This window comes from Siniperca chuatsi, linkage group LG18 (genome assembly GCF_020085105.1).
Source record: "Siniperca chuatsi isolate FFG_IHB_CAS linkage group LG18, ASM2008510v1, whole genome shotgun sequence".
Lineage (NCBI taxonomy): Eukaryota > Metazoa > Chordata > Actinopteri > Centrarchiformes > Sinipercidae > Siniperca > Siniperca chuatsi.
The window spans coordinates 20,359,588-20,385,508 of record NC_058059.1 but is presented as its reverse complement, the minus strand read 5'-3'; the positions used below and the strand labels follow the sequence as shown (position 1 = coordinate 20,385,508).

The window sequence follows — 25,921 nt, the reverse complement described above, 5'->3', positions numbered from 1 at the left end:
GTGTGTGTGTTTGTCTGTGTGTGTACAGAAAGTGAACTTTTTCCATTAATCTGTACCTGAACAAAGGAGAATACTGTTGAGGAAAATCCGTAACAGGGTCGTGGTGCCTCCAGCAGCAACAGACTGCAGAAGTGGACTTTTCATAGTAGAAGAGAGAATGGATGTGAATTTTTTCAGTTGAAGAGAGAATTTATGTGAAATTTTCATATAAAAGGAAAGTTTTTTTAAAAAAAGAGAGAGAACGTAAGGGGATATTTCAACGATAAAGAGAGAATTTAAGTGAAATTTCATAGTTAAAGAGAGAAATTAAGGGGACTTTTCAATGGCAAAAAGAGAATTTAAGATAATTTTTAAGAGTTATTTGAGGTTTGAGATTTTGAGGTGGATTTTCCAACGATAAAGAGAGAATTTAGGTGAATATTTCAATCAAAGACACAATTTAAGTGAATATTTAATAGTCTTTAAAAGTTTTTTAAGTAAAGTTAATACTCAAAAGGGATTGTTTGTGAAATTTTGTCAAAGAGAGAATTCACCAGTAGGTACAGTAAATGTAAGAGTCATATCTTCATCCTCTGAAGCCTCTAACTACGGATTTCTCCGGTGATGTGAACCAATACAAGCAGGTCATACTTTATCTATCCAAATCTCCCAATATCTGTTTAATAAACACACAAAAGATCACGGTTCAGACATGTTTTTGTATCCAGTTTGTGCTGTATTTTGCAAACCAAGGTGTTAAGTTACACAGTTGTCCCTCTGGAAATTAGTTGCATTCCTGTTTTGCCAGTCAGTCAGCAAGTGTTCTGTTTTAAATAAAAAATAAATAAATAGTGAACATGTGTTTTTACAGCAGTTGTTTAAACATGTATGGAGATGATTTTCTTAGCAGACTGGTTTTTGAGTAATCCAGGACACACATAAATCATAGTGCTGAATGTCTGACCTGGCAGCGTTCTCCACCTGACTTCACAAATGTTCCCAGGATATTTTCCATTTGGACAACAACACATGACGTTGCCGGGTTACGTCTAACACTGGCAGACGTTTTCATAGCGTCCAAACAGATTGTGTCCTGATTTCATGCAACTCTGTCTTCTCAGTCACCAGGCGTCTCTGTTTCTTCTGTTGAGCGTTTTAGTTTTCACCTGTGTGGTGCTGCAGCTTCCTTTATACACAACATGTTTTAATAATGTATAATAAACTACAGGAGTCATATGATACAACAGATTGTTCTGAGTGCCTGTAATAGAGAAATAATCAATATTCCCAGACTCCATCATCAGTAGTCTGTTTCTTTCACACTCAGAAGCCTTTAGCATTAGAATTACTTCTATAAATATATTTGTTTAAAGCTGCTATAATCAATATTTTTATATTAACAATTAACAGAATAATAAAACCCCTGAAACTGCAGTTCTCCTCAGCTCTACGGAGCGTTGTAACATCTTTGAGATCATGGTTTTGGTTTTACAGCCCTCAGCTTGTTCTGGTTCACTCTCACCGCTCTCATCAGCGTTGTTTCCGGACGCAGCAGGCAGCTCATTTGAGCGAAAAAGCTCTGATAAACCCACTGCAGGCGACTTGCCCAGCACCAAACGGCAGACAGACAAAGTTAGCGACTAGCTGGTGAAGAAAGTGGAGCATTTAACAGCTAAAGAGAGACATATTTACAAATAGTAATAATTCAGGAGTTGGTGGAGAGTAAAACAGAGCTAAAAAGAGAGTGAATATTGGACTTATGTTCACCAGGTCACCTGAAACACAACTCCAAAGATAATGTTTCTCCATGTCTGCTGGATGTGTAAATAGACAACTCTTTGCTAACACGCTCGTCATATAAGATTTATAAGGTGAACTCATGTCATTGTTGGGTTTAGAGCTTGTTGTGCCGCCACTAAGTGGCCAAAGAAATCAGTTTTAAGGATTACAGCAGCAGAGGTTCTTCAACTGTTGCCCTTTAAACCAGCTAATTTTTTAGCAACCATGAATCTAGTAACAAAACAAGCTAAATTGAATGCTATTTTATTAAAATAACATTATCAGGATGTAAGTTAAGCTGCCAGAGTTTGTAGACACAAGGCTGTCCTGCTATGTTGATGGTGCACCAGATAACCTGTTAGCGATCCGGAGCACACTTGTTTTCTTTATTGTTCCCACAGTTCCAGAAGAACCAGGATGTTGTCCTTTTAGGAAACTTGTGCAGATGGAAAGTTAAAGAAAGTTATTGCCTTCAACAAAATAATCAATAAATGCTAAAACATTGTACAAATAGCTTCAAAACAGTGGCTTCTTATTTATGGTAGACAAATTGCATTTTGCTGTTATGATTTTTGCATAAGCGGGGTTAAGTATTGTAGTCTGGAATGAAAACACAGCAGTTTAGCAACAGTGAAGCCATTGAACATAGGCCACATCCTGTTTGAGAGGCTGTAAGAGTCCCCATGAAGTAAAGGTCACTGTCATGTTTGGCTCTGATCCAGTACAACCAGACACTCTCTCCAACCCCTGTGAGCTCAAACAATTAGATGATTATACAGTCTGGATTCAGGGCAAGTCATTAGTTTGCTAATTTCCCATCTTTTTAGTGTTCTGCAGCTGAAGCTAAACCCTTTTAAGACAAAAAACACCTTTTTAGTGGGACTTTTTTAGAATCCTCTGCCTCTCCTTCACTGAGTAACCCAAAAACTAGCCCTTCTTTATGGATCAAAAATGAGTAATTGTTTCTGAGAAGATAATTTTGCCCCTCAGTCTTGGCTCGCACAGTTTTGGGTCTGTGTGAAAATGTGAGTGTCGACTCGAGAACCGAAGTCTCCTGGTGAACTCCAATAAGTAATGTGATAATGACAGTCACGATGAGGCTCATGATGTAACGGCATATTTCAAAGCAGTTGTTGGGATGAAAGCAGGCCAGCATTGGGCTGGAGCGAGGCCAGTCACTCCACCAGAGCAGTCTGCTCCGCATAGATCGAAGATTACCACACGATCTATTTGCATTAGTTCCATCAGCGCTGTCAGAGCGTCGCCACACCTTTCAGATGACAACTGCAAAGCATTTTCCAGACCTGCTGAAGTCAGCTGAAGTCCTCAAGTGTGTGTGTACTGTACTCAGATAGGTCTACAACTATTTTGTATTCCAAAAAAAGAACACTTTCTCTTTTAAAATAACCCGCAAAACAAGATTAAAACAAATTGCTGTCCTTTTTGAAGTCTACTATAACACCTCAGTTGGCAGAATTGCTCAAAATGGTTCCTAAATATATCTAGAATACATTTTTTGTTTCAAAAAAGATATTAGGAGCTTTGGATGGATATGACTTTTACATATCTATTCACATGACAAATCCATAGTTCAAAGCTTCAAAAGATCCAAAGGGAAGTGTGCCAATTTTGTACATCAAAGTCTGTTCCCAGGTCTTGGGGAGTACTACTGCAAATGTGAAAAAAAAATTGTTTAAAGCCTGTTGTGGCTCCAGAGGGATCTGTGTGAAGTCTGATCAATTGTGTGATGCCGTTTGAGTCAGCATCAGTTGGAGCTGAAGACTACAAGTTTGAAAATGAAAAAAATCTGGGCATGTGGAGTTAGAAAGAACTGAGCTTACCAGAACTCTGTAGCCCGCTCCTCATCTCTGCTGCAGGCTAGCAGCTCGAGGCTACATTAGCCTCTACTAGCAGAACACGGCCAAATCTCTGACTGAACTGTTGGCGGTCAAGTTGTATTGTGGGTAATGTAGGCGCCAGGTTTGGACAAGGAAGATGAATGTTTGAAATTAAAAAAAAGGTGAAATCTCTGGTTCTGCTGCATCCGAGTCCGACAATGATATAGGTGTGCAAACCAAAATCAGTGGAGTACTCTTTTAAGATTGCTTCTGCAACTCAAACTTATTTTCATTATTGATTTAATCTGTTGAATATTTTTCTGACTAATTGTTCAGTCTATAAAATGAAAATAATGAAAAATGGCCTTCACAATTACAAATATATTCAAATACAAACACCTAAAGCAGATAAAAAAAGAAAGCATATGTCAGATGTTACATGTTGCCGTGGTTGCTGGATAGTATAGTATATACAGTATATGTATGAAGCAGAGTTCGCATCATGTACTTAAAAACTAATTCCACCTGCTCCTGGTTGTGCATGCAACCATTTATTTCGTTCTACATCTGTGGCCACTCTGCACAAAGAAAATTTTTAAAAATAATATTTCAAAAAGCTGAGTTTTGCAGTGCAGAGTTGTGTATGTGCTGGTTCAGACGCGGGGCGGGGCTCTGACTGGGAGCCTTTGCAGAGCAGCAGTTGTGTTTGGGGCCAGAGCTGCTGGCCGGGCAGCAGCTAGCGGCAGCGGCTCGAACAGAGCGGCCTTTGTTAGCCGGGGATGCTGGAGCCCTTGTGACCAGAGCTGCCACTCCCTTTTTGGACAGAGGACCCAAGCTGCCGGGGTGACTCGAGGGAGGGACGGGGGGTGAGGGGTGAGAGGCTGTGGAGGTGGCAGACCCCCTCTCCTGCACAGAGACAAGTGGCACAGCAGCAGACATGGTTGATTGATTACACAGTCTGTGCTCTGATTGGTCCCCTCTCATGCTCTTTACTGTGACAGCCTGACCACATGGAGGGGACGGAGGGGTATGTCTGGAGGCGGGCTCCTGTCTTCATTGTTGCAACAGTGAATTGCTCCCCTCGTTTTGTTGTTGTAGCAGAGCTGGAAGAAAGAGGAGCAGTGATGGACATTTACTGTTTCTGTTGCTGCTGTGAAACATGCTGAGCGTGCTCACTTCTCTGAACAAGAGCGCCTAGAAGTTGGTTCAGTTTTCCGATGCTATTTTGCATCTATACATTAGTTAGCTCCATATAATATACATACATTTACATTTTTATACGCACTGAAGAACTGCACTACTAAACTGCTGCAGTTACTATCCAATAAACACTTTTGTGAGTACTTTCTCCGAACCTGACATTTATTTAAGACTCCCTACCGCCAGTAATTAGTTTACTTCAGAGGGTCATCCAGGTTACATGAATGAAAGGTTAAAAATGTCAGGGATTTTTGTCACACGTACTTGACAAATCACACAAAGATGCTGCTTACAAACTGCTCTCCAAAGACCGAGAATAATAGGGACAACAACCGTAAAAATACAAAAAGTTTACACCACAAAGTGCAAAAAAAGTGGGGGGGGGGAAACAAATTGAAAATCATATTTTCATAGGGTTGCATGGAGAAAAAGGTTTATTTGCTTTCTTTCTTTCTTCCTTTCATAACAAAATAAAATGGTAAACTGAGGTCATAGTATTGAGATTTCATTTCATAAGCTGTCACTTTATTTTCACTTTACTGTCAGTTTGAAGCAAGGGGTGTGAATACGGTCAAACATGGGGGAGAGAGGCTTTTAAAGAAAGTCAGAGGTGGATTGCAGTTCACTTACTCTGTGTGAAAGGAGTTTCCTCCCTTTCCCTCTCCTCTATCTCTCTCTTTTTTTTATCAGTCTCTCTTTCTGTTTCTCTAATTCCCCCCTCACATTATGAGCAGTGTCATTGTTAAAACATCCACACAGAAACCTGGTGCTGATCCAAACATCACAGCTCTCTGTTCTCTGTCATCGCCCTATTTCCCCCCTCCATCCATGTATTAGAGTATTAAGAGTGTGTACAGTGCGTTTATCTGTGTGTGTGTGTAGATGAAGTATCAGTTGAAAGACATTGCACAGCCATGTGTTCCTTATCAGAAAACATCCTAAAAAGGCCAAGCAGAGGCTGCAGGTTCGGAGTATTTATTTTCTCTTGCGAGTGCCAATCCACTCTTTTATGTGACATTTCCCAAAATGTCTTTCATCAAATGCACCTAATCCAGCATCCAGTTGAGCCAAATCGGATACTTACCCTCATAAGCGTGTTTTTATAGGCGTCTATAAACCCTCAGACCAGTCTTTATGTGTTCAGATCTGCAGTGTCTGGTTCTCACAGTTTCACTTGAGCTTTTCCTGATGAAATAATTGTTTAAATAATCAGTGTTTAAATGTAGTTAAATGGGCAGCGACTGATCATCTTTGCTCTTTTCTAGAGTGACCGTCTCCTGATCAAAGGAGGGAAGATTGTGAACGATGACCAGTCCTTCTGTGCTGACATCTATATGGAGGACGGAGTCATCAAGTGAGTTTATTGGTTTTTCTTCAAGCTGCTGACAGTTGAATAAAAACCCAGATTTCACGACGTTTACAAAGTTATAATCGACCCATGTGTCTGACTTTTCTCTCTTTTTATTACAATACAAACCTAAAATACAAAAAAAGGCGGAATAATTAAAATACAATAGTTTGCCTACATTGAGCCCAATAACAGATACACAACTGAAATTGGAATTTATTTCTGTCTGTAAGTAATTAAACAAACGATCAGGCAAAAAAAGACAACAAAATATGGAATTGGACAATCTCACTTCAAATTCTATTTAGTAGCTGTTCTGGAGCATTCGATCATATCCCATGATCTTCCTCAGCAGATGGAGTTTGCCCAGTTGTCATGCAAATGTAGATGTTTAACTTTCCATTTTTCGGAGCACTTCTAGGACTGCTCGTCCATGACGGCTTAATAAATGGACCTTGAGGTGAGATTGTTTTGTCGCCTGCTGTGTCCGGGGTCAAGAATAAATTTGTAGAACAAAGCAGCAATTACTTCCAACAACACACCACAGTAGAAACCAGCCCAGTCAAACAAGAGAAGATAATCTACAGACAGTAAAGGTGCAACACCTAGCCTTCGTACAATACACAACCTGTTTGACATCAGTAGCAACACCAGAAAAAAAATACAATATCATACTATAATAATGCCAACATGCCAGTCTGAGCATGCATTTTTACATTTGTTCATAAGATAATTTTAAAGCGGTCTGCTACACGTTTTCAGGTTTTGGATACTTTCGAGTTAAAATTAATATTTTTGACTTTGTACATGATTTTTACTGTTTTAAAATCTACCAAGCATAAGATCAAAGATATAAGATATGCCTGAAATGGGGAATCTTTCCTAATTATGTTACTGGACCATAAATATTATAATAATTTGTTTGGCATTTAATTTAACACTATACAGCCTCTTTGTTTATTGCTGTTTTTTTCCCTATTAATATGATTGACATTATATTATTGTTATTGTTGCTATAGTATTGTGATGTCTGGATGATAATGTTGTAATTTATGTAACCTCAGACAAATTGGGGAAAATCTCATCGTGCCCGGCGGGGTAAAAACCATCGACGCCCACGGGCGCATGTTGATGCCAGGCGGCATCGACGTGCACACGCGCTTCCAGATGCCCGATCGAGGTATGACGTCCGCCGATGACTTCTACCAGGGAACCAAGGCTGCACTGGCTGGAGGCACCACCATGATCAGTAAGTTATCAAGCGGAAAGATCCTGCTTGTTTGTGATTAAAGACTCATCGATCAGTTAATATATCAGTTTCCTTTCGAGTCCTTTCTGTGAGTGAATCAAAGCTGACTGCAGTGCGTCTTTCCCTGCAGTGATTCTTCATTCTCTGATTGGCTTAAATTGAAAATATCTTAATGAGAACAGGAAGGGTGCCATGCCTGCTCAGTCAAAATATAAAACCATCCATCTGCTGTGAGGACTCAGGGCCACGAGGTGCTGTCTGCTGTTCAGTCTGAGCCAGGAAGTCAGTTCACTTTCCCTTCGGACACACAGATAGCACAGATTTGACACTGTTATTTGACACACCCTATACGGATGCTTTTGTTCATATATTTTAGACTTCTTATTCCATTTATATTCTATATACATTTTTTGGCTATATTCTTGTACTATTTCATGCAACAGTTGCTAGGGTTGGGTTCTGATAGTTAGATCCATTTGGGATCCAGTTTCAGGTTTTTTTAAATATCCTGATTTTTTTTGTTTTTATCTCTCTGCCAAGGTGTCAGTCTTTGAGTATTATTTGTTAAATAATTTATGACTTTAAATTGTTAAAGCTAATCCTAAACAGATTTGGCAAAACTGAAAGAGATTGTGATTCAATAAGAAGATCTGTCACTAGATTTTACCTATATACTATCAATCCCCAACCCCTAACAGTGGCTTAATGTCATTTTTATGGGATTTAAAAGAGATACAAGGCTGTGAAGCTAAAAAAAAAAAAGGTAATGCAATCTAAAAAGATAACACTGGCCCTCCCTCTGCTGACTCAGCAGCTGAACTCTCCTCTCCCTCACAGTAGAGTAAACACTCCCAGGCGACTTGTGTATCGTTGTCCCCTTAGGGCGAAACGCTGACTGCTGCAGGGTCAGACAGGTCCGGAACTGGGACGGAATGTATGGCAGCCTGGTGGCTGGAATGTCAGTGGAGGGCACCTCACAAGTGGACAGAAATGGAAAGTGACAGCTTGAAATTGACAGCTTGAAGCGATTTGAGAGGCCGGACAGAGACAAATCTTTAGAGTACCACAGGTGAATGAGTTTGAAATCTGAATCCAGTGTAGCTATGGAATCAGGAATCAGATGTGGGCTGCCAGTCTGAACATAAAGACTGGGTTCCGATCACTCATGTTTCACATAGAGGCAGTTAGAAACACAACAAAAACTTTGACAACTTATTTATTTAAGTCAAGCAAAAATGCCAAACATTTACTGGTTTCAGCTTCTCAAATATGAGGATTTGCTGGTTTGTAAATTAAATATCTTTGGGTTTTGGACTGCTGATCGGACAAAATATGCAATTTGAAGACGTCGCCTTGGGCTCTCGGAAATTGTGACATTTTACAGACTAAATAACAGACACAGGAGACAACAGGGTCTCAGTCAGTGTGTTTGACGGCCTTTGTGTGTGTGTGTGTGTGTGTGTGTGTGTGTGTCCAGTTGACCACGTGGTTCCTGAGCCCGGCGTCAGCCTCATCTCGTCCTTCGAGCAGTGGCGCGAATGGGCCGACAGCAAGTCCTGCTGCGACTACTCGCTGCATGTCGACATCACCGAGTGGCACAGGGGCATCCAGGAGGAGATGGAGGCGCTCGTGAAGGATCACGGTGCGACCACGCCCAACTCAACGTCACATTTGATTTCATCAAACCAATGATGTTTCTCCAGTTTCAAAGAGACCCATGATTTAAAAAAAACCAAAACATAATATTTAAAGCTGCTAAAAGCATCTTTAGTAGTTAAATGCTTTCAAATGGCAGTAAGAGGCTTTAAGAAAAATTTTAACATCATTTCCCAGTCAGTAAACTTCACAACAGCACATTTATGTTTAACAATTACATTTATTTGAAAGAATGACATTGGGGACAAGAGAGGAACAAGACTATGAGCTCTGCAAGCGCCCTCTAGAAGCTGGAATGTTCACTACACCTCACAATACCAACTATCCAAATATTATACTTTGTTTCTTTTAAGAAGGAAATCTTAGTCAGTGGGGACTGAATGCTTCACTGGTGCAGCGCCACTTTGGGATCTTGTCTATAAGAAGTTTCATACAGCTTTAAAACTGTATTTTTGCACATTTTGAAATCATCATTTGACCGCACCTTACGCAACCTCTTATAACAATCTGGATGGATTTTATAGTTCGTCTTCTCTTGGCTCATTGTTATATATTTTATCAGAGTGCTCCATGATATTTTGAATTTGTTTTTTCTGTTTCAATCTTCTCTTTCCCTCATGGTTTTTACACTGACATCTTGTATTTTTAGGTGTGAACTCTTTCCTGGTCTACCTGGCTTATAAGGATATTTTCCAGCTTACTGACGCTCAGGTAGGGGTTTCTTCTCTTCTCCTTGCAACAATAATGCATTTTTAGAGATGGTAAATGCTATATTAAAGATCTAATCAAAATATAAATATAATATCTTAGATACTCCTTGTTCAATTCGGATGAAACCTGGAGGGAGTTTGGCATATTGTGGCACTGTATTCTACTGACAATGACACTGATTGGCTTTATTGAGATGCAGCTTCTGCTACACTAAATCTAATTAAACTGGAATTAGCCTTTCACACGAAACTTGCTGCTGCACATAAATCCAAATCGAATCTACACAAATTGGAGTTAGCTTAATGGTCATCAGTGTTACATGAGATATGAGATGTGACAGCCCACCACAGACAAAGATGATGCTGTTTACTGTAGACGCAGTAGTTGGAAATAACAACTAAATCATCTTGTTGACTGTTGCCTTCATGCAGACTGAGAGCTCAGCCAGAATAGCAACAACAAAAAATTTAGTTTATATATTTTTGTCAGTCTGCAAAGATGTTCACTACATTATCATTTTTTTCGTGGGCAACATACTGTTCAGTGGCATTAAGTCATTTGTTTGTTTGTACTTTGTTGTTTTTAATTTTAATCTTGAACAAGCAGACAGAGAGGTTTGGTAGCCTACAATACTCCTGACATCATAATATCATAGAAGTCACATCACAGCCTTGAGTTTGGCTCTTGCCCTCATCCTACAGTGAGAGTTACAGTGTGAGTCTGTTTATCTTGGCGAGACATCATTTGGTACTGATTGTCTGTGTGTTTCTCTTGGGAGAGTGAATGGATAATGAAAGCCACATCTCCGTCCAAGTCTCTTTCTGACTCATGGTTAAAATGATTTAATCCCACTTGAAGGCTGTTTTTAAAACAGATCTGTGTTGGTCTTTGCACCTGTGTGAGGAATGCTCGCAGCCCAGTGCAGCCAGAGTTTATCATTTTTTCTCGCATGTCAAACTTTGATGGCTCTTTATTGTTGCACGTCTGGCGGCCGGGAGGTGAGGACTCATTCAACACGTCAGTTTTCCTTCAGTCCGTGAAGTTATCGCATTGCTTAATAAACAGTCAGAGAATGGGAGACTCACATGCTGTGTGAAAATCAGGGTCCATGTTTCATTTCACCACAAAAGTATTTGTCACTGTGGTTATTATTATTGTCTTGTTGATTTTACATAATTCTTTGGGGCTTAACATCTCTTCTGCTACAGTACATGTAAAGTGATATAACTAGAGTAATGTAAATATAGTAGGTCTAATTATGACTGCAGTGTCCGCTAAACAAAATGCCAAACCTTCTCTGGTTCCAGCTTCTTTTCTCTGTTTTATATCACTGTAAAGTTAATTGGGTTTTGGACTATTAGTCGAACAAAACAAGCAATTTGAAGATGTCACCTTTGGCTCAAGGAAATTGTGATGGCTGTTTTTTTTTCTTTTCTTTTCTTTTTTTTTTTTTTTTTTACAGTTTTTGGACATTTTAGACTCAATGGTTCATCATTTAATCAAAAACATAATTGACAGAAGACTTAAAAATTAAAAAATGTTAGTTGTAGCCTGACAGCTGATTAAATAATGAAATTGTCTGAGAGTGTTGAGCAGCTAAATTGGAGACAAAGAACAATAAAGTCTATAATAGATGGGTAAGAAAGAAATCTGATTAACTCAGCTTGGTGAATGATATTTTTTTAATGCAAATAAATGAGATAAGCCAGTAACATGTCATCAGTGTACTGTAGTAATGTGACAGCACAACAAATGATTTCTTTCAAGAAGGCTTTCTTCACAAAAAATGTTTAATATAAACACGAGTGAGAGTATACAGCCATGCTAGTGGCTCTGTGAGGCTGTACACAGAGCTTTGAGCTAAATGCTAATGTCTAATGTGCTAACATGCTAATGTTAAGCAGGTATAATGTTTACCATGTTCACCATCACTTTTTCCTGTTAGCATGCTAGCATTTGCAAATTAGCACTAAGCACAAAGTACAGCTGAGGCTGATGGGAATGTCATTAGTTTTGCAGGTGTTTAGTCATAAACCAAAGTATTTGGCAAATTCAAATTTTGACCTGATGATGGCGCTAGATAAAAGGCAGGAGATCACCATAAGGATTCATCTTCTGGGGACCATGCATGTCTGTACAAAATGTCATGGCAACCAACCGACAGACCGACAGACAGAACAACATTGCCATCCCTAGCATGGCTGAAAACCACATAAAAAGAGAAAACCAGCATGTCTTTAGAATGAACTGCAACAACTTATGTGCGGGAATAATTTGGACATGATGTCCTCGTGAAACCTTTGACAAAATGCTTGACAAAGACATCTGTTGAAACTCTCAGTATTAAAAGAGTTCTCAGTATTAAAAGAGTATTTTCACCAATGATATTTCAGTTGGTATCACCTTTCAGATCAGCTTTAGCACCAAAGGAAGACATAGTCAAGATATTCTGTATCTTTTCTTCAGAAAAAACATTGGTAAAAATACTTTTTTTTAAAGAAAAAAAGATGAAAACAATCTCCCTCAAAAAACACACCATACATGCTTTCTCTTAAAATAACCAAGGACCATACTCTGATGTCTATCTAGACTAAATATACGGTTGGCCTTTCTTTAGCTTAACTAGTCAAGTATTCATACAGACAGCCCACTGACTAAAAGCATTTTGTGCATCACTGATAGATAACGTCAGAAATCAAAGAAAAAACTGTGTTATGGTTTATAAGGCATATAGTACTGGACATACAGTAAAGAGTAGAATTCGTGTTGACAGGAAAATAGTTGCATTTGTGCATCAGAGATCATAACTGTGTCCTCCCCTTTAATGCAGGTGTACGAGGTGTTCAGTGTGATCCGCGATCTGGGAGCCATCGCCCAGGTGCACGCTGAGAATGGAGACATTGTAGCTGAGGTACGGCATTTCACTCCATAACAGCCGGGATCTGGACATGAATAGACACATGATTTTCTGCTGGATGTTGGCTTTAAAATAAAGCTCTGAGCTTCGAGTGTCTCAAGGCGCTGCTCGTCGCCAACACGTTCAAGGCTGGTCATGTGGAACATGCGTGCAACTGCACATGACTCAACATCTCGCATTTCCACGGTGGTTTGTGTTTGTGTGTGTGTGTGTGTGTGCATGCATGTGTGTATTTAGGAGCAGCGCAGGATCCTGGAGCAGGGGATCACTGGGCCTGAGGGACACGTGTTGAGCCGTCCTGAGGAGGTAAGACAGAGTTTCAGCACTGTGGACACTGACTGACCTGTCTGGATTTTGGGTGAAAAGCTGGTTTGACTTTGAGAAGTGAGGAATCAGTTCATCAGCGAGTTACATTTGCAGAAGTCTTTATCTACAAGAGGATTTGACCTTTTCCAACCTTCACAGCTGTTGGTGTTGCGTTGTTTGACAGTTTCACTGTGAAGCCGTGGGTGTCTCGGCAAATACTTGAGACTCACCTTCATATGTTAAATGTGAATATTCCCGTTGGGAACCACAGAGCCATCAGATATAAGAGCAAATCCTTTACATAAATCACTGTAGTTACTCATGAACATCCAGATGTGGCAACAAAGAAGCTGTGGCAGCTGTTTATTGTTAAAATTTCTGTTTTTCTCCTTAAAATTTTCCTTCTTCTTCTTCTTCTTGTTATCTTATTCCTAAAGCAAGGGCAAACATTTTAGTCAGACATATATAAAAATAAATTTCCATTTTTCATATATGGGGGGGGGGGGGTATGACGATTACCCGCTTGTCTAAAGGTAAGGTAAAATACTGAATGATTTCTCACTGCCCAGAAGGAAGTTGCCATGGCCATGCTATTCCTGTTATATAAAACTGTTATTTTTAGTGATTTATAGAATCGTTATTAAAAATATTAGACACAAACCTGAGAAAAAAGACACCCAATGAATGAAAATGCCAAAAGAAAAAAGCAGAAAAAAGGCAGTGTGATCCAAAAGGAATTACAGACAAGATGAAGAATCCACAGTGTTCTCTCTTCTTGGAACATTTTGTTAGTGTTTGTCATTGAAAAGTCACAATCCTGCCATCTCATTTTTCAAAATAAGTTGCCAAGGCTCTCTGAAGTGTTTTACCATATTTTTGTTGCTATGGAAGGAAAACAGATTTTAGTAGGTAGGTAGGTGGCTCCCCTCCCAGAGGGGAAATTTCAGTCTCACAACAGCAGAGATATGTGGGGAATAGAAAATGAATAATGCATAATGAATAGATAAGGAATACAATAAAAAAGAGTAAAAATACTAAGAATACTAATACAAATATAGTATAAAATGTGCAGTGCAGATAGTGTCCACATGTACAGTCGGTACGGTATAATACAGTCCATAAGGGGTGACTATCCTGATTTGGCCTCAGAAACCACCGAGAGTTAGATGAGAAGATTGATACCATTCTCGTGTCTGTACAGTAAATATGAAGCTACAGCCAGCAGCTGGTTAGCTTAGCTTAGCACAAAGACTGGAATCGGGGGGGAAACAGCTAACCTGGCTCTGTCCAGAGTAACAACAGTAACAAAATCCACCTACCAGCACCTCTAAAGCTCACTAGGTAACATGTTATATCTTGTTTCCAGCCTTTATGCTAAGCTAAGCTAACCAGCTGTTGATCAGTAGCTTCATATTTACCGCACAGATGAGAGAGGTATTCATTTTCTCATTTAATTCTTACAAAGAAAGCAAATAAACGCACTGCCCAAAATGATAAACTATTCAGTGTAAGTATAAACCTACTCTGTAGGTAAGGATTGTATTGAAGCTGATTTGTTCAACTCACTTTGATTGTCATTAACTTATTTTATCTGTCTACAATTTATCATACCTCTCTTATCGTACTATTTCCAAGGGTGTCTGAGAGACCATTAGCTTTTATGTCATCACACAAAACTCCTCAAAGTTTTAAATCTTCACATGACATGAAATTTGGAAAATCTGATTTTTTTTTAATATAGGACTGAGAGAACTGGAAGAGCTGTGGAGGTAATATTGGCAGGAAGAATAGGGAAATGATGTAGTGAGAAAAGCATGAACTAGGGCTTCTCAGTGAGTGTGGCAGAAGAAACGAAGAATCATTCCTCCTTTTTCACTTGTCCCACCTTGGTCACTCATATGAAAACTCCGCTCTTCTCCAGGTGGAGGCAGAGGCTGTAAACCGCTCTGTGACTGTGGCCAATCAGACCAACTGCCCCCTCTATGTCACAAAGGTGATGAGCAAGAGTGCTGCTGATGTCATCGCTCAGGCCAGGAAGAAGGGTGAGACTCTGAAACAGAATATTCGTCTGATCTTGCACTAATAAAATCGACATTTCCTGCACAGTTTGTCACCATTTTAATGTCTCTTTTCCAGAACCACAAACCACAGAGATGAGACTGAAAACAAAACCTCAGTCTACTCCACTAACACTGACATAAATACTTCGTTCGTGCATTTCCACAATTGAATTTAGGTTTTGGACTAGAAAACACCTACTTATTTAAAATTACTTTAAATGCTCGGTTCCAATCGAGTGTATTCATACAGTGGATTTGACAGAAAACAGAGACAGTAAACCAGACACAAACAAGTGCAAACATTGCAACAGTCCACATGACATGCATGAAACAAACTCCAGAAGCGTAGTATCTGGTGTAACAATGGGATTTGACTTTCAGGCACTGTGGTCTATGGAGAGCCAATCACTGCAAGCCTGGGAACAGATGGTTCCCACTATTGGAGTAAGAACTGGGCCAAGGCAGCTGCCTACGTCACCTCCCCTCCCCTGAGCCCCGACCCAACCACACCAGACTATCTCAACTCCCTGCTCTCCTGGTAAGAGGATGATCCAAACATTCAAAGTGGAGATACAGTGGAAAATATCCTAATGCCAAATTGGACTTTGTGTTGCAACCAGCTTCATTTTCTCTGCACTAAACAATGGACACAATGTCCAAAATCTCTTCTTCCCTATTTCTACACCATGACCTTCTGTATAGTGGTGACCTGCAGGTGACAGGAAGTGCGCACTGTCCCTTCAACACTGCCCAGCGTGCTGTGGGCAAAGATGACTTCAGCTTGATTCCTGAAGGCGTCAATGGCACCGAGGAGAGGATGTCTATCATCTGGGACAAGTGTGTGGTACGTGTATTTCATTTTTCAAATGAAGCATGAAGTGAATCAGGGGCGGGCAATGTGGATAAAATTCTCTATCATGTTATATATAACTTTAAATCATGTTATCTATATGCTGCATATTGTGTAATCGTGATATAGTATTATTAGGACTGACAATGTCGGTCAGTCAGTCCTCCACTTCGGTCTAGACTGAAATATCTCAACAACTATTGGATGGATTGCTTTGGCAATTTGGCACAGATATGCATGGTGCCCTGAGGGTGAATCTTGACTCTCTAATGACTTACGTGATCGCTTAACTTTTCATCAAGTGCCATCATTAGGTCAAACTTTTGATTTGTCCAACACTTTGGTTTACAACCAAATGCTTGCAAAACTAATGACATTTCATACATCTCAACTGTGTTGAAATGTTAGCATGCTAACAGGGTAAACATTACCTGCTAAACATCAGCATGTTAGCATTGTCACTCTTAGCATGTTAGCACACTGATATATATATATATATATATATATATATATATATATATATATATATATATATATATATATATATTGTATATACTGTATATCTAAAGGAGTATAGCAACTTAACAATACACGTGCACCAATAACAGAAAACAGGAGGGAGGAAAAATGTAACAAAAACAATGCACAAGATAATAATAATAATAATAATAATAATAATAATAATAATAATAATAATGCACATCTGGTATAACAACACACATAAGCAAAATAATGTAACAGTAAAACACACAGTCCACACAGAATGATTGAATAAACATGCAAGAGAAGAAGCGGCACAGAGAAGATCAGGACAAGCGAGATCAAATGAAAGTAGGACAGTGACCCCTGTACTATTCTCATTCTCAGCTCTGATTCATTTCAGGTGACGGGTAAGATGGACGAAAACCAGTTTGTGGCAGTGACCAGCACCAACGCTGCCAAGATCTTTAACCTGTACCCCCGCAAGGGTCGTATCGCCGTGGGTTCAGACGCTGACCTGGTGCTGTGGGACCCAGACATCACAAAGATTATCTCTGCCAAGAGCCACAACTCGGTATGAACTTCACTCGATCAGAGTGAGGCCTCCTAATGTCAAATATTAAAGCTACTATGTATAGAATTTCTATGTGATTGCTGTCTTCCACAATGTCTTTTTGATATTACCACTGTGGGGCGCCAAAGTCAGACATTTTCAAATTGTGCACATAGTGGCTTTAAGATTCTGTTAAAGGCTACTTAGGTTACTAGTGTTTTAAATGCAGACAGTGATAGCTCTAAGAATGGGTGAGTCGCTGAAATAAAAATAATAATAGCTTCATTTATATAGCACCTTTCATGCAGAGATGCAGCTCAAAGTGCTTCACGAAACAGGATTTAAATGAGGAAACAAGGTTACGCAGAATACTAGAACAATGATTAACAACAACAATAAATAAAACATTTTGTAACAATCAAAAGTATCTTCAAACAGTTAAGACAATACAGTTAAATGTCCATCTTGTCAAATCATATGTCTATAAATAATTTCTAAAAACATTTTGTTTAAACAAGTGAAATAATTTAACAATTAGAAACCAACTTGTTTCAATAGTTTTCTAGAAACAACTGTCTGTGTCTTGAAAAAGGTAAGAAAAAGGCTGCTTGTTGAACAGAAATCAACAAAATAATGCAACTTTAAGGACTCAATTACAAACAAAAAAATTCTTCTTTCTTTACTTGGCTTTATGCTCGGTGGCATTGTCATGTTAAAACAAGAAAGGGTCTTCCTCAAACTGCTGCCACAAAGTTGGAATCATACTATTGTCTAAAATATCATTGTATGATGTAGCATTAAGATTTCCCTTCACTGAACTAACAGCCCCAGACAATAAGGTACAAAAAGTATTTGAGCAGGGGTGTCCACATACTTTTGCCATATAGTGTAAACACGGAAGCCACGAAGGTAACATTACTCCTAATTAATAGTCAGATTAAAAAGAGTGGTTTTTACATTTTTAAACATTCCAAGCGAGCTAGTGATTACACATTAAATACATCTTAGATTCATACCAAAACACAAAATATTATACTACTGTATGTGATAATGATAAATAAGAATGCAGTTGATGTAATTGATGACAGCCAGAGCAACTGGTTTATTAGTCCACTTTTTGTCGTATGGCCGTCTGACTGTTGAACAGGGTGTGGGCCTCACATAGCGTCAAGGGAGTGATGTCATCCTTAAAATCTGCCAGAGAACTGAAACACATTGTTTCTGATTGTTAGCAGGCAGATCACTGTGTATCTGTGTGTGTGTGTGTGTGTGTGAAAGAGAAACAGAGAGACTGTTGCTGTGTATGTTTTTGGAATCTGTTTGCTTAAGCCTGTCATGTTCTCTGGTTTCTTTTTATTCCGCTTGGTCAGAAAATGACGGATTAATGTTCATGGGAGAAACTGCTCATTTTATGTGTGTATACATGAATGTGTATATGTGTGTGTATGTGTGTGTGTGTGTGTCACAGGATAGCCCAGCCTACCAGTGATCTCATTTCAGGCTTTCAGAGTCCACCAGATTGCCATGACCTCAGCCTTAGCTCCAGTAGCTTTTAGGAGAAAGCAGTCATCCAGCTTCCAAATTCGTCACACAGCAGTTTCCCCACCCTCCTTGTCCACACACACACACACCCAAACACCCAAACCACTCATACGACCCTGCTTCTTCTTCTTCTTCCTCTGGCCTGAGAACTGAGGCCTCTGTGCCACATCAGCTGGTTTTCCCCAACGATTAGCTTTGCTTTCTTTATTAGCATTAGAAGCCAGAGGGAACGCTTTATCTCTGTGCGAGTTCAATCAGTTAAGCTCCTTTCTCAAGTGCACTTTAATCCATAAACATTCTGGCAATTTTACATGGTGGCATCATGTGTGAATAAAAACACGAAGTCCATCAACATCACTCTGGCAATTTTCCAGATAAAGACTGAATGAGATTTTCATAAACCTGTGAACTAATGCAACAACATTCCCAGATACAGCATGTGCTACAAGGAGGTTACATCATCCTTATGACAGGGGAAAATGAGGTGGAGAAGATGAATCACTGTATCTCTGCTTTGAATGTATTTCTGTCATGATTTAATATATCAGCACTGGTGTTATGAGATACTAGCAGCTGTAATAAAACATCACAGGAGCACAGCTGTCAGGTGTTGGACAAGAACTTCAACCTGTCTCAAATCTGCAAACACAAACTAAAAATCATAAGACATGTCATATCTACAGTACTATGTCATGGATAATGTTGCAAAATCTTCAGTGCAAAAAAGCCAAGAGAGTGCAAAATAATAAAAATTCACTGAGTAAAGTCAGATACTTCAGGCCAAAAACTGTGTTTTGGCTCAAAGTTTCTGATTTGCTTCACATATGGGTGTATTTCTGTTACAAAATGCATTTTATCAAAACTATGAAGCTGTCTAATATGATAGCTCATTACAGAACAGTAATCTAACTACTGAGTGAAATCTGTGAGGTTTTTGGTGGAACTGGCAGCTACTATGGGCTTACAACAGCCTTGTAACCAATATATAAAACAGGTGACAATTGTAGAACCTAGAATGTGAATAGTTTACAAAAGCATCATAACCAATAAATAACAGGCAACTATTTAGTGAAGTCTTTACAGCCTCTTCCCCCATTAGCTACAGTAGAATGGGACCCAACCAAAACGTTGTTTGTTTTTGTCTGTATTTGTGGATGTTGGACTTGAAACGTTTTTGACAGATGTTCATTCTTAACCTTCCTTTTCATTTACTTTTGTGTCATTGCTCTACTTTACAGACTGTGGAGTACAACATCTTTGAGGGGACAGAGGTGCGCGGCGGGCCTCTGGTGGTGATCAGCCAGGGCAAGATCGTCTTGGAGGAAGGAAACCTCCACACCACTGAGGGCTCGGGACGCTATGTGGCCCGAAAACCTTTCCCTGACTACGTCTACAAGAGGATAAAAGCTCGCAGCAGGGTACAATACTGCCTTTTTCTGCTAGTATCTGTGTTTAATAAGTTTTGCTGATTTGATATTGATAATGCATTAAACAGCCAGCTGAGGCTGTGGTTGTTGCTGGAGGAAGGGACAGGCTTAGAGTCAGATATAAAGGTTGCTCCACACGCCGAGCAGTTTTTTACAATTATTGATGATTGTTTCGTGGAAAGCTGGAGGGGTGATGCAGCTTGTTACAGATTTTAGTGGATAGAATATTTCTTTGTTCATTTTCGCTGCCATGACTATTGCGTCTGTTTCCTTGAAATGTAGCTGGCTGAGCTGAGGGGTGTACCCAGAGGACTGTATGACGGTCCGGTCTGCGAGGTGTCAGTCACCCCGAAAACCATGACTCCTGCCTCCTCTGCCAAGACCTCGCCTGCCAAGCAGCCCAACCAGCCCGTCCGTAACCTGCATCAGTCTGGATTCAGCCTATCCGGTCAGTGCAGACATTAGTCCATAATCATTGTTTCTTTGTTACTACTCTTTTATGACTTGATTCTGATGATACATTAAAGTAGTGGTTCTATTTTTTTTCCCCTCTATACCCAGAAAGGTAGTAGTAGGCAGTAGTTCCAAGCAAAATGAATCAGTAATTCTTAGGATTTGTCTGTGAGAAAATGTGTTAATACTAGGCTAACAAGTACAAAGCATGACATCTTCAGCATTGGAGAAGGTGTATTTCTCTACTCTCGAGTAGTGCTGCTTCTTGATGCCATAAACATCAAGCTATGCTAAGGTCACCTTTTAGCACATCTTCACACTGCACGCAGATACATAAAGAGCAGCATTCATGAAATTTGTCACAGGGCCCGGCACACCAGCATTTATGAGTGAAATTTTGCACTATTTGAGTCACCGCAAACAAAGATGATCTCATGGCATAGTGACATGAAATCCATGCAGAGTTCAACTTAGGTGAACTTTGACTGTGAATTCACATTGTTGACCACTTGCAGCCCACTGCACATGCGTTTGTGTCTCTTTCCCTGTCTGGTCATAGACTTTACACTGAAATTTAGTCAAACACAAAGAAATGCTTCTCGAGGATCTGGGAAAGTTATTGTTAAACATTTATTGATGAAGAATTCATAATACAAAGAGTAATAAGTGATATTCAAGGTGTCTGTAAGCAGTTTTACAGACGTTTATTTTGTAAGGGCAGTCTGTGTGGAAAATGTTTTTTGGGCTGCAGTGCATGATTTTGTTGCAGTACCGCAGTTGGCCACTGGGACTCCTGGCAGTATCTGGGAGGGTCACTTCATCAGTGGGGTTAGCTGCGCTAGCAGTACTGCTAGCCAGCTAACCTGAGATTACAATGATTACAACGGCTGTGGGTTGGACAATGTTGTTTTATGAGTTTTTATTTTTTTTAAACGTTACAATTTCAGTAAGAACTGATGATTGAAAATTACTTTTGTAGTCTTTTTACAACAATGGCATTGAGCCGTTCGTTTTTCATGTAACCCTTGCGTTGCAGGTTGTTGTGGTTCCTCGGGAGTTTTCCCGCAGTATCCAGCTTATACAGCTTAATAGAGTTGATCTTTTAATGTGGAGGCCACAAAGTAGAGTCTGCAATGGAGGAAGCTATTGTTTAAGCTAACACTGTTTCATTCACTACCTTTCAGTTTTGCAGTCCAAAAGATTCGTGGTGAGGTCATGATACACTGTTAAGTAGAGCGTGCAACCTTGTGCTCTGAAATGTGTTTTGTTTGGCAAGCTAGCTAGTTTTTGTTACAAGCAAGGTAACTAGCTTCTGGTCCTGCCTTTAATTTCAACAATACGCAAAATCATTTTTCTCACTTTCCCATTTTCTGGTATGACAAGGGCGAGTATAAACACAACCTTGAATAGCCTTAAATAACTTTCCATTTGATCACACAGGTGCTCAGATTGATGACAACATTCCTCGCCGGAACACCCAGCGCATCGTGGCGCCACCAGGTGGCAGGGCCAACATCACCAGCCTGGGTTAGAGCTCCGCCCTCAGCCGCTGAGGAGGAAATGGAGATCTGAGGCCAACAGGAGCTGAGGGTTCGAGAAACCACGTCACGACACCGAGGGCCGAACGCCTCACAGCACCTGACCGGGCCATCCATCAGCCTCGATCTTTCACCTCCTCCTTCGCAGCTTTTCACGTACCCACTCTCCTCCTCCCCAAAACCTGATCCTAGAGGACACAGATAGAAAACAAAAACAAACAAAAAAAAAAAGGTCTGCCTCATATGATGACAAAAGAGAAAAAATGAAAACACACCTTATTTGAGCACTTTTGACTGCATTGTTTGGTTTTTTTATACCGTACTTTCTCCTTGCCATGTATCCTTTTGATGTTCGTTTTACTGTTGTTTTAATAGAGGGGTCAAGTGAGACTAAACTGAATTAATACAGTTAAGAAAAGAGGATCATTTTCATGCAGGATGACCATTGTATTTCCATTCTTTCTTTTCATTTAGGGAGTAGTGTAAATGGAGCATGGGTACAAAACCAGTATTTCTATCTTCTTTTCTTGCTTTTGTGAGATAGGCCAAACAGTAGGTTGCTTTAAATTGAACAGTCTATTCAGCCAACAAGAATCTAATACTTCCTTCAAGCTGTCGACTATCTATGATTTATATTATGTTGCATTTCAATCGCTTCACTTTCCTGTGCATCGCCATCTGTCACACACTGCTACAATCAGCATCCAATTGATTATTCTCCATGAGGACGGCCTCAAGATTTGAAAAATTGAACAACACAACAATCATTTATTAGGGTTGTAGGCTCTCGCAGCACTGGCTCTCATCTCATGTTTTCCCACCTGTGGCTTTGCTAAGGTACAGTAAAAAAACATATTCCATATTTGGCAGCTGCCTTACAGCTTGTGAGACTTGTGGAGCAGAAGGAGCTTTGGCAGGTAGTAAATAGAGCTTTATGTCTCGTATCTGAGTGTCAGGCCATCGTTAAGTGGGAGAATTGAAGGAAAGATTTAGGGAGGAAAGAGAAAGTTGTACTCGCTGTCACTTCAAACTCAACCTTTCCTTGCCTTATTGTCTCTTAGTGCCGTCCTTTTAGAGAACTATTAGAAGTGCGGGGAAGGTGCCATTCACTACGCAGCTACATATTTTCCAGCTTGTTTGCATTCCTGTGAATCGTAAAGGTCCAAATTTTTGATTGACAGCTGTTGAAGCAGCTGATAACCGTCCCATCACCAACCAGTGCATTTACATACAGAATGTTTCTGCTCCTCCAAATGTGACTGTTTTATACTCATCATAATCCCTCTTTCCTTTCTACTCTTTATGTGCCTGAACCCACAGAAGTTGTACTGATAGTTTGATTTTTCTTGTTTTGTTATTCTTATTGAGGTAAGTGAAGGATGTAAGATAAAAAGATGTAAAATAGACAGGATTAACCGATTCAAAGGTGCCAGATTTTGCGCTTTCATAGGGCCTATTCTGCTGGTAGAGCCCATGTAAAGACGGAAAATGCTCGATATCTTGAAATGTTCTAATGTTTTAGAGTTTTTAACTTGTTGTCAAACTGCTTTTTAGTGTCATTCTGTAACTAGGTGCCTAAGGGCTGAGCACTATTGATTTACGCTTGAAAGTAGACATGAGCTAATGTACTTCTGACTAGTGTGCAGTGTTGATGTGTGAGGGATGGGACACGCACAGCAGGCTCCTGTACAGCACTCCTCACTGTTGTGGACGTGACATCGCTCCGGGCCGTGTTGAGCACTCATATGTTCTTGTTCCTTATTTTTATTTTTTCTTTTGTCGTTGCATGATCTGGTTTTCATTAAGCCAAGTAACTGATTTCCTGTGTTAGTCCTTATGTCAACGAGGTCTTGGCCACCAGTCACCATCTCTCTGCAGCCTTTTTCTTCCCCATGACTCAACACGGAGCAACAAGCTCACCCTGATATGGACGTAGCCAGGGGCCAGTTACATAAATGTAGATTAAGACTAGCCTCTGCTTTAGACTGGTCTTAAATTCTTAAGACTAGTCTTAAATTCTTAAAACTAGTCTATTAACGCAGACTTATTTTTAGTCAACAAACTGGTTAAGACCTACTTGTCGCTATAGCAACATATTAGAGATTGCTTTAGTTAGCTAGTGGACACATCAGTCTGTGTCATTTGTCATTTGATGAAATCATTTGAAGTCTGTCCTAAAATTAGAGTTCAATTTAAGTATGTCTTTATGCAACTAGCCCCTGACTCACTCACACATATACTGTACATACATACATACAAAATGTAGATATACAACCATACACCACCTCTGTGTTTGTGCTTTCAACCCCAATTTTTCAGGCGTCCTCCCCTCTGATATAACTGGAAGTCTATAGAAGGCAAAGTCTGTCAGCGTTACGAATGGTATATGTATTTAAAGAATCCAAAGCAGGGGGAATGTAACAAATGCATGTCTGAAGCATTCAAAGATGAGACAAGACAGGAATGGGAAATGGAAACTCGATCTCCAAAAGGTTTCCACAAGTCATGAGTGGGGAATTTTACCCTGGTCTGTCTGACCAGTGTTTCTTTCATTCAGGGTGGTCTACCGTAGCCTCTTTTCTTTGTAACATCGTATTGATACTTGTAGCTTATTTGAGCTGCCCTCTCTTCTTATAGACACAATCTACACTATATTACTAACTACTGCTACACTAGACGGGAGGGTATGTGGGTGAAGAGGTGGGGGGTGAAGTACTAAAACACTAATACAATTTGGCAGCAAGCGTAGCTCTCATGAGAGTATTAGTATGCTTATTGTATTTTTGTATTTTCCATGACACTCCTTCCTGTCAGTTTGTCTTTATCTGTTTTTCTCTTCCTTTCATTTTCCCCTTTCTTTCTTTCTTTCTTTCTTTCTTTCTTTCTTTCTTTCTTTCTTTCTTTCTTTCTTTCTTTCTTTCTTCTTCTACCTCCCTCCCTGGCTCTTTCGTTGTTTCTGGCTGTTGCCGTGGCGACAGACCCCTCCATTCTCCCAGGGTTCTGCTTTTTGTTTGTCATGGTAACGCTTGTCAGATTGGAGGTTGCCATTAGCAACCCGTCCTGACCTGGTGCTATTAGTACAGCTTTGCGACTGCACACACACACACACACACACACACACACACGCGCGCGCACACACGCTTGCGCGTGCACACACACACACACACACACTTTTATTATTAGTCTGTGACAGTGTTGCACCATTTCTACATAATCCTGTGCTGAGTTGCGTGGAATCCAGAATCCTCTGCTGCTTAAAAAGAATCTATTAGTGTTGAAAGCACACTACAGACTATAGTAGAAACACACACACACACACACACACACACACACACACATCAAACAGCCATTGCTGTGATGCAGCACCCATGCCTGAAGAATTGACTTGGATATTAAAAACCAGCTGTCATCGCTGGCGTCCTCGCCGTGTCCCATGCCTCCTCGATTTACACACACACTAAAACACACACTTATACTCCTTTAATGCTCTGTCAGCTTGGATGCATTTTCTATGCCATATTATGCTAATGATATATGAGTGATATGTATGTACGCAACGTGCTGCAGACTGAGAGGAGCTTCCTTCTGTTCTGAGGTTGTTGATGCTGTTGAACACCTTCTTGCCCCCTGAACCCTCTCGTCCCCCTCTGTAAGCCTTTCCGCTTTGTGAAAGTGAAACTGTGTGATGGTATTTGTCTTGGTGGCTGTGGGGTTTCTGGGATGCTTGCTCACTATGGAAAGTGTCAAATCCCATAGGTGGTGATGTAAAAAAAACAACAACAAGGACTTCAAAGAATTAAAAAAATAAGAAAAAAAGGAATAAAATCTCTGCTTCTTTTGTTTCTCACTTTTATGTTTTATGTAAGAAGCTGTCTGTAAGTCAGACACAGTCAGGATACAAGCACACTGACACAACAGAAAAACATGACAACTACACTTGCAAGAGGGTTTGTGGTGAACTACAAAACAAAATCTTTAAAAAAAATTACTTTTGTTTGGTTTCGCCTGTAGATGGTATCAAAGCAGAGACAGACA

General features: G+C 39.9%; 1 protein-coding gene across 2 annotated transcripts in view; it reads left to right on the top strand.

The window, feature by feature from the left end:
* dpysl2b (dihydropyrimidinase like 2b) overlaps positions 1-25,706 on the top strand; it is a 33,676-nt gene extending 7,970 nt beyond the window's left edge. For both annotated transcript variants that reach the window (XM_044174187.1, XM_044174188.1), the window contains 13 exons: positions 6,062-6,150; positions 7,209-7,393; positions 8,871-9,035; positions 9,699-9,760; positions 12,591-12,671; positions 12,915-12,983; positions 14,905-15,025; positions 15,425-15,581; positions 15,746-15,887; positions 16,777-16,947; positions 19,707-19,886; positions 20,178-20,343; positions 21,789-25,706. In XM_044174187.1, the coding sequence (XP_044030122.1) occupies positions 6,062-6,150; positions 7,209-7,393; positions 8,871-9,035; positions 9,699-9,760; positions 12,591-12,671; positions 12,915-12,983; positions 14,905-15,025; positions 15,425-15,581; positions 15,746-15,887; positions 16,777-16,947; positions 19,707-19,886; positions 20,178-20,343; positions 21,789-21,880 (1,680 nt within the window). In that variant the 3' untranslated portion in view covers positions 21,881-25,706. The remainder of the gene's footprint in view (positions 1-6,061; positions 6,151-7,208; positions 7,394-8,870; positions 9,036-9,698; positions 9,761-12,590; positions 12,672-12,914; positions 12,984-14,904; positions 15,026-15,424; positions 15,582-15,745; positions 15,888-16,776; positions 16,948-19,706; positions 19,887-20,177; positions 20,344-21,788) is intronic.
* Positions 25,707-25,921: the final 215 nt, after the last annotated feature.